The sequence below is a fragment of the Malurus melanocephalus genome, unplaced genomic scaffold, assembly GCF_030028575.1.
Source record: "Malurus melanocephalus ecotype Western Australia unplaced genomic scaffold, MMel_1.1 scaffold_121, whole genome shotgun sequence".
NCBI classification, from domain to species: Eukaryota; Metazoa; Chordata; class Aves; order Passeriformes; family Maluridae; genus Malurus; species Malurus melanocephalus.
In genome coordinates this window covers 316,833-331,547 of record NW_026623353.1, presented here as the reverse complement: position 1 = coordinate 331,547, position 14,715 = coordinate 316,833, and the positions used below count along the sequence as shown (strand labels likewise).

The 14,715-nt window shown below is 40.9% G+C and overlaps 1 protein-coding gene across 18 annotated transcripts in view; it reads right to left on the bottom strand.

Annotated features, from left to right (window-relative positions):
- Positions 1 to 14,715, bottom strand: part of STOX2 (storkhead box 2) — a 142,720-nt gene that overhangs the window by 34,868 nt on the left and 93,137 nt on the right. For 2 of the 18 annotated variants that reach the window (XM_057370184.1, XM_057370180.1), the window contains exon 2: positions 7,765 to 7,854. The exons of the other annotated variants lie outside the window; for them this stretch is intronic. In XM_057370184.1, coding sequence (XP_057226167.1) covers positions 7,765 to 7,840 — 76 coding nt within the window. In that variant the 5' untranslated portion in view covers positions 7,841 to 7,854. The remainder of the gene's footprint in view (positions 1 to 7,764; positions 7,855 to 14,715) is intronic. 18 annotated transcript variants of the gene reach the window in all.

Sequence of the window (14,715 nt, the reverse complement as noted above, 5' to 3'; positions counted from 1 at the left end):
TCATTAAGTGTTCAAAGCTAGTAATAATCTCCAGAAAGTGACAAGAAAAAATTACAAAAGGAAGCCTGGAAACATATCGCCCTAGCCCATCTTACAATTTAGAAGAGGATTTGTGAAGATGATTCCAAACTGGGAGTCTATATTCCTAATAAAGATTGAAAAAAATATATACATTGTAAGTTACAACAAATACTAGATTAAAACTCAAGAAATAATGATTATTTAGAAGAACCCTCAATGCAGAATAAGTCTGCAGTCACACAAATCTTTGCCACAAACATCCCTGTTAGAATAAAACACTTGTACAAATAATGTCATTAAATTCTTGATTTGTTTTTTTTCAAACCAGGTATTTTCAATAATATCTGGTTTACTTCCCAGTGAATACTCTTTTTAAAAGTTTTGTAAAATATGTAACTCCAGAGCCTGTTTGAAACTATTCTGGAACCTTTATCCACCCACTTCCCCCTCATGAAGCAAATCAAGGATAGCACAAATACTATCATCGAATGAATGCTACCTAGCTCTTCAAGGAATGACTGTGGCTTTCACACAACTATCCAGAGCACAGGTTATTTTCAGCTTTTACAGAGTTAAAGGCTGCTGGGGAAAGGAGGGATGAAAGGAAGAATGATACTGGGCGAACAGATTTACTACATTATTCACAGAAAACCTATGCCCCATGCATGGTTGCACATGCAGACTTTTCCCATATTTTTCAAGTAATTGCCCGCTTTTCTGGATGTCTGGAAACTAGCTACTATATGCATATAGTCTTATCTCACATATGCAGCASGTCCAACACATCAGGTGAACAATGTATGCATAATTTATCTGTCAGGGACTGTCCCAGATTTTAAGATTAAGATCTAAAAATCCTAAAACAGCCTGGCTTGTAATTTTCAATCTGACCCATGATGCAACCAGTACAAGCAGTTGTACAGTGCAAGAGTATCTTGAAACTTCAGGAAGATTTTTGAGTAAGGCCCTACTTTCTGCTTACTGGAAGGAGATACTGCCAGCATGGTGAGTATAGGTACTAATACGAATTTCCATTCTAGAACTGAAATCAGAACTGTAAATAGACAGATCGGACAAATTTGCAGTAGCTTATCAAGGCTTCACCTGGAGTCTCACCCACCAGCCTGGAAAATGTCTATTTTATTTTGCAGCAGGACAACTATTGGGAACAACTATTGAGAACAACATTGATAAGAAACAACACAGAGGGACTGAGGAGACGGTTCACAATGTTTTAAATACACTTTGAACTTTTGCAACCCATTAAAAAACACAGTTTCTTTTGCCTTCCAGCACCAGCAATAAGGAACCTCAAAAAAAAAGCGCCTAGGCAGACCAGACTGACTCGCTTTGCCACTAAGCTGTACAGCTTCGCAGGGCTGTCGAGAGCGGCCGGGCTGAGCCGTGCCGTGAGACACGAAGCACTGCGCTCAGCCGCGCCGTGCGCTGCCAGCGCCGGGGGCGCCACGGCCGCCTCCGCGCACCCGAAACGCTGCAGAGACAGCTCAGGCTGATCAGCACCGTCACTTCCCAGCGGCCCGCTGCAGCCAGCCCGCACTAACCCCGAGTATCCAGCGCACGGGACCAGCCGCACTCCCGGGGGAAGCGCTGCCCCGCCGGTACGACCCGCCGGCTGGGGAGGCGGCAGTGAAGCACAACCTCCCACTGCCCCGCGCTGCTGACGAACCTTTTATCGCGCAGCAAGGCAACCGAGCCAAACGGGAAGGACCGCCCACCCCATCCGGCCCGGCTCGGCCCGCAGGCCCCCCGGGAGCGCGGTACCTACCGAGCGGCACCTCCGGCAGTGCCTAGGCGCGGCAGCTCGCCCGCCGCCATGGCAACGCGAGGTCTGTTCCCCACACCTCCCTGCCCAAACCCTTTCCGGAAAGCTGCCAACGTTTTAGGGCCCCCGAAACAGGGAGTAAAAGCAGTATGTGCCTAGTCGGAAGATAGGAYGTTACTCCCACCATTACACATTTTCAACCAAAACCGGAGGCAGTGTTCTCTTCCAGAAAAAGGCCACCCGCGTCCCAGCCATTTTGGACGCAGGAGCAACTCCCACAGAACGTGCACCCCTGTGTGCTGYTGCTGCCGCAGGCCCGGCCAAAATCCCAGAGAGGGAACGCTCAGAAGCAAAAAGAAAAGAGAGGTATTTTTCTTGATTGGTTTGTTTGGCCTTGAGGTCGTGGGGCTTTGTGTCTTGGTCTGAGGTTGTTGATTTTACATGATGGCAAAGCAGATTTCTGTCCCATCCATCTATGAGCACTCTGACTCCACAGTGCTCCCACCTGAAGGGAGGCCCAGTGGGGGCTTGGTACTCCAAAAATGCTGTACAGGCACAAAAACCCCTTTGCCTTCCTGAGGGCAGCCATGTGATGAGAAGTGTGCTGCTGATGCCAGAAATAAATCTGAACAGCCTCTAAGACCAAAACCACCCCTGCTTCAAAATTACTTCAAAATACCCATCAAGTACTTTATGCAGCTTTTCAATTCAACATGGGTTTATATTGACCCAAATGTTTTTGTTGTTTTCTTTTTAGAGTTTAAGGGGGTAAAATAAAGGACAGTAAAATAAAGGACAGTAAAACTCCGACTGCTATTGAGGTAGAATCTGAACTTGAACAAAAACTTCAGCCCATTAGCCACCTATACTTAGAAGGAAGCTATTGTCTAAAAGGACAATGGTAACGGAAACGTTTCTGCACAAGAAGGGTAGGAAGAACTCCTGCCTCTATCTTTAATGGATGCAGAAGGTTCTATGACCAAAACATGGTTTGCAAAAACAGTGATCAGCCCACCTGCAGAAAACCACAGCTGTAGAGCAAATCCGAAAACTAAATCAAACCACATTCTCCATCTCCCTTGGTTTCAACAAAAGCAGGAGAATTAGTTTATGAAGGCAAATCACAGGGTAACAACATGTGCCTGCTGTGGATCCTGAGGATGAATTTGAACTTTGCTCTGCACCTGGGCTGAAGGCTTTCTTCACAAGTATAAATGGGTGCCTTGGTTTTTAGGGCTGGTGTCTCATGGTCCACAGGCATCAGCAACATGCACGGCCTACCCCCACCTAGCTGATGGATATTTAGGAGATAGCTAAAGCAGTATTACTGCCACAGTAATTCGGTGTTTGAGATACACTGGGCAAACACTGTTAAGACACCGATCTGCAGGCTCATTCAGCCTGAATTTCAATACTCCTTTCTTTATGAGCTCACTCATCATTTTAATTACTTAAGGAAGCTGCACAAATGCTTTTATTCCAGACTTTGACATAYAATCCATTACTGGAGTGAAGTTGAATGAAATGGAAACTTTTTGCTAAAACAACAGGAAAAAAAATATCAAGAAGGTAACTCAGCAGAGTAATATCAATTTTGAAAGTCAACTGCCAACCCCTCTTAAGAACTACTTCGTGGCACCACAAGTGCTAGGATCTCCCTCACCCTGCAACTCCACACTGGAAATGCACACAGAATATCCACAGGACAGCTGGCACTGCCCCTTCATAATAAACAAAGAGCTGAGTGGTGAAAAGAAACCCAAACAACAACAAAAATCTTCTCCTMTGATCATGCAATCACCAGCATACAGGAAATCTCAGGCGCAGATTCGGCATAGAAACGACAAGGCAAGACACTGCAAAGTTTTTTTGAAAAGCCATACAACTATATTGTGTCCAAAGCATTTTCTAGACTATACATCAATTTCTCATAGTATTGTTTTGGCTTCTCTGTTTGCCAGTAATCTCGGAGACCTTTACATGCTGGCAATTGTATTTCCTTCACGAATGCCACTGACATCCATCACTTTCTCTACAAGTCAAGTAGGAGGAAATGGTTCTCTAGTGGTGACAACAGCTCTGTCTGGCACTTTACAAGATCTGGAAGACTAGCACCGCCAGAAGGACTTCACAGCCTAGCTCAGACAGAGCCAATGTGTTTCAGATACAATCGTATCTGTGAGACAATGGAAGCATGAGATCACTTCTCTCTGCAATCTTCAGCTTTACATATTTATCAATTACTGCTATTTTAAAAGTTCATTTGGAAAACGAAAAAAAAAAGGATCATAATAATTTTATCAGTTTTGGTGTTTGACTGTGGAACCAACCACATGCCTTCGGTTATTAAACATTCATTATATCCTTTTCCCTCAAGTATAGGAGGAAGAATTTGGCAATCAACCAGGGAGGACAAGCTGACTGACAACACCTAACAGCTAAACTAGCAACTGCTTAACCAAACTGCACAATCCACAGAAGATGTGCCATGACTATTAGCTTGAGGATGGTAAGCCTATAAGCAAAAGCCATAATTTCTATTGGCATATCTTGTTTGTATTTAAAGAAAATAACAAAATCTGGTGCTCACATATTTCTGCAGTATCTGAAAGCAAAATATTCCTTAGCTTTCTCCACAGTTTCTGTTAACTGAAAGCCTGGAATCATCTACTTACTACCTCCACATATAGGATTTGCCCAGTTACTAAAGTTCTGAAGCTGTAAGCTTACAGGCATTTTTTCTCTTTTATCCCTTGCTGCTAAATAGGAAAGATTATGGCAAAGATTAAACTAGACTGGGCACTCAATTTGCTACAACTTCTTGCCTCTCTCAGATGCTGATTTAAAAAATTCAGACTGAACTGAACCAATGATCATAAGCAAATTAATTACAACAAGAAGCAAATTTGACACCCTGCACTTATCAGTAAGAATTCCAGGAGGTCCTCATGCAGCACACCTGGATTCTTCCAATCAYCAGAAAAGCCCTGGAACAGATCTAGCACACTCCTACACTAGTAACTCCTGCAAGCTAGTCATCAGGTTTCCCTAAACGGCACCAGGAAAGCAGCTTTGATTCAAAAGCAAGGGATGATCAAGACATTGGAAAGCTACTCAAGACATCTGTGMTGCATTCAGTGCTGTGACTGGACCTGACTGAAATGTGTCTGGATCAGCTTCATCCTGCCYATGTGGGCAAGCTCACTGACCATTCACATAGTTTTTCTGGTCTGTGTTGAAGACTGTGGTTCAGCAATTACTCAGCTCATATTAACACAGCTAASCATGTCAGAGTGAGCTCTGGCCTGCCTATACAGCCCCTCATACATGCAATTCCACTGATACTAAAATGTATCACAGAATCATACTTTTTTATATATTAATTTTAGAAAGAGAGAGAAATATTTTGACAAATGTCAGTGCTTCCTGTTATGGCATTCCTGCAAGAAGTGTTCCTTTCTCTCTCTTCAAATTAGTTTGTTCTAAAAGACTGCTTTAGGTAGAGTAATATTTAAAATATTTAAACAGTCAAATTTGAAACAAACCAGTCTGATCCTGCTGGAATTAAGTGCTTTATGTGATCTAAAAATACTGGGTTTAGGATTTTCTTCCACCAGAAATCTGTCTACTTTGGAGCTCTGTTTAAAATCAGGAAACAATTTCCTTAGAATTCCATAACCTTCACAAAATAGAGCCTCTGTCTACTAGTCAACTGTATGTAAGCCTCAAATTTTATAAAACAAGTTTCAAAATATGTCCTTACAAGAATATCCTCATGTGAAATTTGAGACTCTTAACACATCAGTTTCAAATTAAAACTTCCATTCAGTCTGACAGGATTGAAGCATTTTTGCCTTGTTCTGCATCTCAATCTGTGTATTATTAATTTATCTTGAGAACACAAGTCTTGATTGATTTGCGTGTGTTTATAAATATGTATATACAAGTCAGAGTAGGAAAGCAGCATTACATCAGCCTCAACACCTGCACCATGTTGACTGAAGCAGAGAAGACTGTCTATTGTTTCTTTCKTATCAATTTCTACCTTCCCAGCCTTACAAATTCCTTACTGCTCTGCCAATAACATAAATCAAGCTGACTCTCTCTGACTTGCAATTTCCACTGTGACTGGAAAGGCAAGTCTTAAAAGAAAAAAAACAAACAAAACCTAGTGAAAATATCTAACAAATATTCTTATGATTCTTATAATGACATTTGCCCCAAGTGCCCATTTGTGTGGAAAATGTTTAAATTGCTCCATTTAAAAAGTCTATAGTCCTAAGGGAGCTTTTAGAATTATATACAAAACATTTTCATGCAGATGGAGGGCATTAAGTACTTCATGCATGCAAGAAGAAAAAAAGAGCTTGAAGAAATGTTTCCAAAAGCAAGCAGGAATATTTTAAGTATGAGACAGAGTTCTTGTCCATCACACTCATAGAGAAAACAAACTGAAAAGAAACCAAAAGGAAACAGCTGATACACTATGGAACAGATTCTATCCAAAAACTTAGTCAGCATCTAATGTGACTGTCACAAGAATTATTCTTCTTACCTAAAATGTAAACCTAAAAGAAATACCTAATTTTGCACCACAGAAGTTTACCACCCTTTAAGCTAAGTTATGCATTTAGGCAGAGCAAACAATAAGGATCCAAGTCAGCCAGTACTGGGGGAGACACTCCCCATGCATCACCCAGAAAACAGCACTATTTTCTAGAAAAACTGGGACCAAGACTGCTAGCCATGACGGCAGTGAGTAATGGCACAATCTTCCAAGAGGGGCAGTGGAGACAAAATTTGGTTTAAAAATGGACCACTTATGGAAAGGTTTAACAGTCACCTGCAGCAGTTGCAAGAGGTGGGACTCAAAGACCCCAAGTGCATCTGTCTTCAGAATCAGGCCTCTACCAGAAGGCAGCTGTGGGAAGAATGTTAGCTGGAGAAGCATCTGAATAACTGGAAGACATGCTACAAAGCAGCAGGCATTAAGACAAACTCCTGCAGGGCAGCAGGACTTCTTTGAAAATGTTTATTTTTAATTTCAAATCTTGATTCTGAAGTGATAACATCATGCCACAAGGAAAGGAACCAGAAAGGCAATGTTGTCTAGAGCATGATTTCATCCTCCCCACCTTGTAAATTGCTTATCGGTTCAGAAGGACAATGTCAAGCTTAGCAGCACAGGCTTGCTGCTGGAAGATGTGGAGATAACAGGGTTTTTCAGGTCAGGCTGGACCTGGTACAATGCTGCAGACTAAGCAACTTCAATGAATGAGGTGGGAGTCTCAGGAGCAGACAATTTGCTCCTGGGAATAAGATTCACAGCACTTAATCAAGCATTTAGGAAGGAAGGGACTGCCAGCCCTCAGTTTGTTCCTACTTTGATGTTCAAGGGAACAGAAAGGGTAACCTTTCTGCAAGTGAACAAATCATACTAAGCAAGGCATTCTGTATCACCCATTTCTAATGCATGCAAATATACTCTGGAAAAACGAGTTTTGGTTGCTGTATGGCAAAAGCTCCCAAACTGTTTTAAAGATCGGCCGTAGCTTTGTCTTAAAGCTCATCAATGCTCAGAGCCCATGAAAAGCTGTTGTTTTCTCACTGCTTGTGAGCATATCAAATACCAATAATAAATAAGCATTGTGAAAAGAGGATCTAACTGGTGGACAGGCTCCTGAAATGTGGACACAACATTCAGGCATTTATCTGTCATCTCTGTGATATTATCCTGAGCTCTGTTGTCAAAAGTAGATTATATGAAAGTCTTTCAATTGCCTCTTGAAATGGAGTCCAGATCCTTAATAGCATTATTTAATATTCATTATCTATTACCAAGATGTAAAAGAGACAAGTCCTGTGACATAATTCCTAATTCTCACAATGGGAAGCACCCAACACCAGCTGTTTTAAATGCCAATTTAATCATAGTGTCTCACAAAACAATGTAGACGTACCACTGGAAATGTCCCCATGTCTCTCTTGTATTGGGTGCATCATTCTTGTAACCTTGCAACAGTCAGGGYTATTCATTAACCAGCTATTAGCTGAAAAAAATAAAATGTCCATTAAAAAGTAGCACCAACTTTTTAGAAGTGTTATAAACTAAGATACAGGTAAACTTTCAAGAGCAGAAAAGGATTTTAGCTCGAAACTTCATCCTGAATTTCTGCTTTATCCAACTGGATTTTGTGCTTTTGTAGGAAGTTGCTACAAAAATCCAGGTAAAATCTGTGCATGTGAAAAGGAAAAAAAAAGAAAAAATTATGATCGTTCAGGAATATCATAGATGATGCCAAGCAACCACTTCAAAAAGAGAATTCCTTATCTTGGGAGTTAAATCTCCGCCACCTCCTATTACAAACCCAAAGTATGCACACAACAATGCATGGGTGAAAGTGATTTAAAATCTGTTTCTAATGCTTGAACGAAGACCTGATTGTGAAATTATTCACACAAACCATTTCCATTTGTTAAAGCTGTAATTCCTATTTTCTGACTAACCCCCTTGCACCCCTTTATAAAGAGGAAAAAAGAACCACCAAACCAAAACCCAACAAAACAGAGAACAATTTAAATGTTTGATATGACAAATGCCAGACTCTATAGCACATAAATGTGCTTAAACAATGCATTTGAAACTATCATCCCAGCACCCTACATCTTCAAATAATATCCTGAGCTATGCAAAATGTAAGCACTTTAAATGTACAAACATGGAAAGAACTTCCTAGCTCTTGTAAATAAGATAATGAATCACAAAGTTAACTTTTTATTTTCAGGATGACTCTCAATCACAGCTTCAGTGATTTTGCTTTCACCCTCACCCTGTCCTGATCCTGGCATGTTCTGCTCCGGAACACACGGAGAGATCAGAAAAGCTGTGCTTAAGATTCAGAAAGAAGATAAAAAGTACAGGGGATTAGAAGAGTGCTCTATCCTGCCTGAAAGGATGGTGGGCATGGCTGATAGTGATGGGGGACAGCAAAAAAGCATATGAGCAACACATGATATGTTGAGAAAGGGGAAATGCTCTTCCACAATGAGATGGAAAACGAAGGAAGTAGGGGTGGAGGGGGAGCAGGAAAGGATCTAAACAATAATGAAGAAAAAACAGAGACAGTTTTTAAATTCATGAGAGTGAAAACATTACAGCATTAGGGAAATGGACGCAATTAAAAAAAAATTAAACTAAAAGGCAAACAAACAAAAGATTTAAAGTAAAAAGTGAGAGAGGGAGACGTATCCTGAGCAGGTTCCCAGCAGATGCCGATACTATGCGTTATGAAGTCCTGGCTTTTAAAGGGGAAGGTATCTGGAAAATTATTTTCCTTCAATGCAAAACCAGACAAGTCTATGACCAGGGCAGACCTGCAAGAAAACAAGCATCAGCATCCATGCCTATCCAGAGCAAAAGATGCAACTAACAAGCTCTTTACCTGGCCACTGGAAATGAAGGATGGCCCTCTGTGGATGGCACTCCGCTAAACAGGCTGAGCATCCTGAATACATTTTCCAAACATCTGTTTGGATAGGCTCTGCTGGTAGCCTGGAAGATAGCAAGACTGGAAGCAGGGTGGAAAGCACAGCCTCCAAATGCTGCTCTGCACTTCTAAACATGGGATAACCTGTGGTGTGGAGAGGAAGAATTTCTGCTCAGTTTATTGCAGAAGTCAGAATTCCTCCCAGGCAGCAGCACCTTCTCTTCATTTGCACAACTCACTATCCAAAACTGATCCTCAAAAACTTTTTTGGAGGCTGGAGACTTGATTGTTTACAGGTTTTTGCTTGAAAGGGCTGAGTGAGGTTTGGGGACTGAAGGGTTGTTTTGAGGGGGTTTTTTATATTTTATTTTTCTTTCTTGGGCCACTTTCCATTTTCAGGATGTAATTAAGGTTCAAATCAAGAAAGAAGGGGAACCAGCTCTGTGTCAGCAATTAGCTCAACATCCTGTTAATATCTACCTGTAATCTCTCCCAGTCTAGGCATGCAATCTGCCTGAGAGGTAGGTTCATTTTCCAGTGGTTGCCTCCATGGGTTACCAATCTCCATTTCTTGTTATACATTTAGCTACACAGGCATAATGCCTCCTGAGAATACACAACCTGGTATTACACTTCACCTCCATGAACCCCATCCTCTTCATAGCAGAGCTTGTACCTCCACATGAGGCATATAACCTTAGGTAGAAATGAGAAGCCCTATTTTCCCATGCAATCTGACATCATCCTTTACTTTACATATTTAAATAAAAATACAACTGCATAGAAGCAGACTCTGAGGCAGCAACTGAGCTACCTCAAAAGATTTTGGGTTGTTTTTTTTTGTCTTCAAGTGTTTCTACTTGTTAACAAACCAGGCTAGTTTTGCAATCTCTAGGTGACAGTGCTCAGCAAAAGAAAGATCAGCAAGTTATAGTCACAGCTTTTAACAAGTTCTCAAAGTTCCATAATACCTCATAAAACAAGTATCACTTAAGTCCCCATCACCCAGCTAGTGATCCATATTGAACATGTGCCACAACAGGGAATGCACACCATTTCCCTTACAGCACTGCTCAGTCAAGTCAAGCTGACATGCRAGAATATGGGACCCCACATTTCCATTTTTTTCCTTTTCCCATCCTTAGTGATGACAGGTATCAAGTCTGTAACCCAGCTTTGTCTAGAAAAACCCTCAGGCAAACATTACTGAGTCTTGCCTTGCAGATGTCATAAGGGACTTCACCTGCCACTGTGGTACGACAGTTCTGGTGATTCTGGTAGCCACAATGATTGGGAGGCAGATAGGCAATTCCCATTGCTCTCCCAATGTCTTGGGAAAACAGAGATTAACATCAAACCACTGGAAAGAGGTGACCTAAATGCTAAACAACATCCTGCATCTTTGCTGCTGACAGGACTATTCATTTCAGATTGGATGGGCTCTATCCTACCAACAGTTTTCTCCATATATATACACACTCTTTAACACACACACACACACACACACACACACACACACACACACACACACACACACACACGACACACATAGAGATTCTCATTATCAGACAATAGTTGAATGACCAAAGGTTAAGAATCACTCCTATCTCTTTCTGCCTTGTTGATATTTTTTAAACAAAAACCAATTCAATTTATGTATCATTTATAGAAGTTGTTTTTAACTCAGCTGTTCCACACAGGGATTGAGAAGGCAATGGCTCTGCTGCAAAAAGAGGGAATAAAACCTCCCAGGCTCCCAAAGGATGATTTATTTCACATTCCCCAAATTCAAAAGTGAGGTTTCTCTTGCACGCAATAGTTAATAATCTGGATTCTTCTTTGATGCACTATTATTTCACTGACAGAACTTACTGGCAGTATAAAACATAAGAGAATACTTTATTCTGCATGTATTTTGCACCTCCATCTCTTTTGTATCTTATTTCTCTTTCAGTACATAGGGTTAAGGCTTCGCAGCATTTAGAATTCTTTATTTTACATGCCCAACATAATAGGTACCCAACTGCAATACAAAGTAATTACACTAAGAATAGAAGGGCATTTTCTCCTCAGCTGTACATCAGGCACTTGAATTCAGGTGAAGTCTCTGTCCTTATAGAGACAAGACCTGAATTTCTGGTAACGGACAGGTCACTGACAATACAAAAGGAGAGCTGTGTTTGTTGGGAGAGAGGAAGAGCAAAGTCCAAGACTTACCCAGCAGAGGTCAGGCTAAACCAAAACTTCACTATCATTATGGGTCTTAAGAAATTGTTTCTTAGGTCCTTCCCACTGTTTCCCCTCAGAATCAAACAAGAAATATTTTTACAATGTGACAGATACCTAAGAATTACCCTGAAAAGCAATCTAAAACAGCAAAGTCTTAAGTTTGTTGGACAAAATACTCTCAAAAAAGACTAGGACAAAAGCATTTTATACCAAACATTTGCAGAACTCAATATTATTGTTGGGCAAAAATGTATTAATTCAATGAAATAAGAATGAAAATCCACTGTAGCAACATCAACAAAACATTGTGCATTCTCTCCTAGAGTATTTCCAACTAATTTTACTCAAACACACAAAGCATAGTACAAAGCATAGTAAATGCTTGGAAAGATATACATTGATGTAAGTATTCATAATGACAAACAAAATCACAAAGGGTCTCAAGTTTGGGAGTCAACTGTCCACAGAATCAAAACAAAAGCATCATGTACATGATTCAGCACACAGCATAAAACACAGAAGACAGAAAACACTTAAAACAAGGCTCATGGATCTAGAATAAAGTGAGCCTGCATAATGCGCTCATATACATGACAAAGAATCTACATAGGCCTCCCCAGCTTCCCAGTTGCACTGAAATATATAAAATAGTGCAGTACAAAAAATGCACAGAAAATTTAAAAAGTGCAGAATCAAACGTGTCTGTATATTTGCAATATGTACACATACATGCAAACATGCATTACTTGTTCAGTAAACTTTTTCTGTAGAAGATACGACGTAAGTGTTGGGGAGAAGTTGAAAGCATGTGAGCAAGATTTTAACATAGGTAAGATGTTCAGTAACATTTCTTATGACAGTTAATACTGGAACATTGCAGACAATGCTAATTACACCCTGAATACTGTTTGAATCAAGGGGTTCAACATGTCATCCAACACTAAATACAGCAAGCAGTAACACTGCATTTCACAGGGGAAGACATCAGAGCTGTTACACAGTCACTACCTTAGGCACGTAAAGAAGCAAAATATCCTAAGTTTGACCTAATTAGTGGGATGTTTATGCTTAAAATGTGTAAGTTTACAATCCAACACAAAGGAGTTTATAATCTTTCTTGTTGTAGCACAACAAGGTTATGCTCTGGTCTCCTTTCATTGCTGCCTACCAGAAAATGTCAAGATTGGTCAAGGCAACTTTGGATCGCCTCTGGGCTTCTCCCCTTGTCCTCATCTGTGGCCTCAGGAARGTTTGATTACCACTGCTTCCCTGAAGCTGCAGCATACAGAAGACTTACCCAAGAACATACCTTCTTTTTTCCTAATAGTCACCCTACTTAGTGCTTGTGCACTGTCTTCTAAAGGTATTCCTAAAATTGCTTTATGGTCTCTGCACTGAGGATAGTTKATCTCCAAGCAGATCACAGGCTGAGATGTAACTCTCTTCCTCTTGCATTAAGRGGACACATGCACTCCAAACGTTTTCAATTATTATATTTAAAGCAGAAGCAGAACTGGCTTGTGACCTACCTGTATTGATATTTACACTTTGCTGAAGGGCTGMTTTCAAGTCTTGGCTATGCAGAAAATTTAAAAGAAAAATGCCCACCTCAAGGGACATACATTACAAAAGACAGAGTTCTCAAATGATATAGGACACACAATTTTATCCGTGTAACACATGCACAAACCTTTCAGCTCTAATTAAGAAAGAAAACATGGTCACGTGAAATATACCGAAGAGATGCAAGAAATGGTTCTTTTCTAAATGGAATCCACATAAACGTGCCTTCTTCAGGATGGAAATGACTACACTTGATATCCTAGAGTGTTGTATTTATTAGTTCAACAGCAGTTTCAACTGAGGATGAAATGAAATAAAAATGACTAACAAATACCACCATTACTCTTTAAATACCTCTTCCACAAACCCAGAGTCAATTACAGTAACTGCAAAAGCTGGAGGAGCCTTCCTCATGACCTGAAAACTGTCTACTAGAACTTGCGATGAAGTCAAAAGGGAGACACAATTCATATCAGGAAACCAAGACAGACAACACCACTGCTCCTCCAGACAAGGCCCATCTGCACATTTGCCATTCATCTGCACATCCGGCAGACAATTTTTCTTCTATCTACTATGCCAGCCACCCTTTTTCTATCTTGCAGCTAGTGATTAATTACACTTCRGTGCAACAATTCATCCAAGGCAGACCTTTGAAACAGAAAGACTGTGGAAATCTTATGCTTTGCTTTTTAAGTGCTTTCTGCTACTGGTAAAACTGACAGTAATAAAACCACGTGGTATCAAAAGGTAGTATTTCTGACTACTTTGTGATACAGAGAAAAAAAACCAACCAGTTATGCATCTTCGTACTAAGTACTTATCTGTCACTGAGTACGTACCTGTCTTGGGCTGATGTTGTGCCAATACTGTATTCCTATATTCTGTCAGCTTGTATGCCCAAAAGGTGTCCGTGCCTTTAAATCCAACCCGGAAGAAGGGAAGAGGCAGCGCGGGCAGTTTAAAAGCTGAGGCTGCCACACAGCTGGGGACTTTGGAGCTCAGCTCAGCGCTGTGGGAGTCCCTGATTGCTGCTGCAGGGGAGTTACATTGTTGCCATTTAGCTAGCTCGGGTTTGTTAACTTGGGTAAACTGCTTTCCTGGGACACCACCCCTTCTTTTCTCTGACTCGTGTGATTCTGCTTGTGGAACAATTTGGTGGCCACCAGGGAGAAGCCATACCGCTCCATTTCATCCCACACTCCTGAAGAAGCAAAGCCAGCGACGGAAAAGTACACCAAGCCCTCTGTTTCATCCACTGTAAGGAGACGATTATTCAGGTTTTGCCACTGTTGCCTAAGTGCCACATGGACCTTTTTTTTCTTTTCTTTTTCCCGGGACGGGAGCCATTTTCACCGCACCCCCTGACCTAGCTGTTGTGGTGGGCAGGGGCGGCGTGTGTTCCTGAGTTCTAAATATCTAACAGTTACTTTTTACCTGTGTCCTGTGGACATTGTGTTTTGTTAATAAACTACTTCTCTTCACTTTCGCTCAAACATCTATYTCATATTGGTAGGAAAAAATTATCAAATTTTTCACTTCAGAGGAAACATTTACTCTGTAACATTTTTCTCTGAAAACACTGTCTCAAACCAAGACAAATTTGGCGACCAACATGTGGGGCTTGAGAAA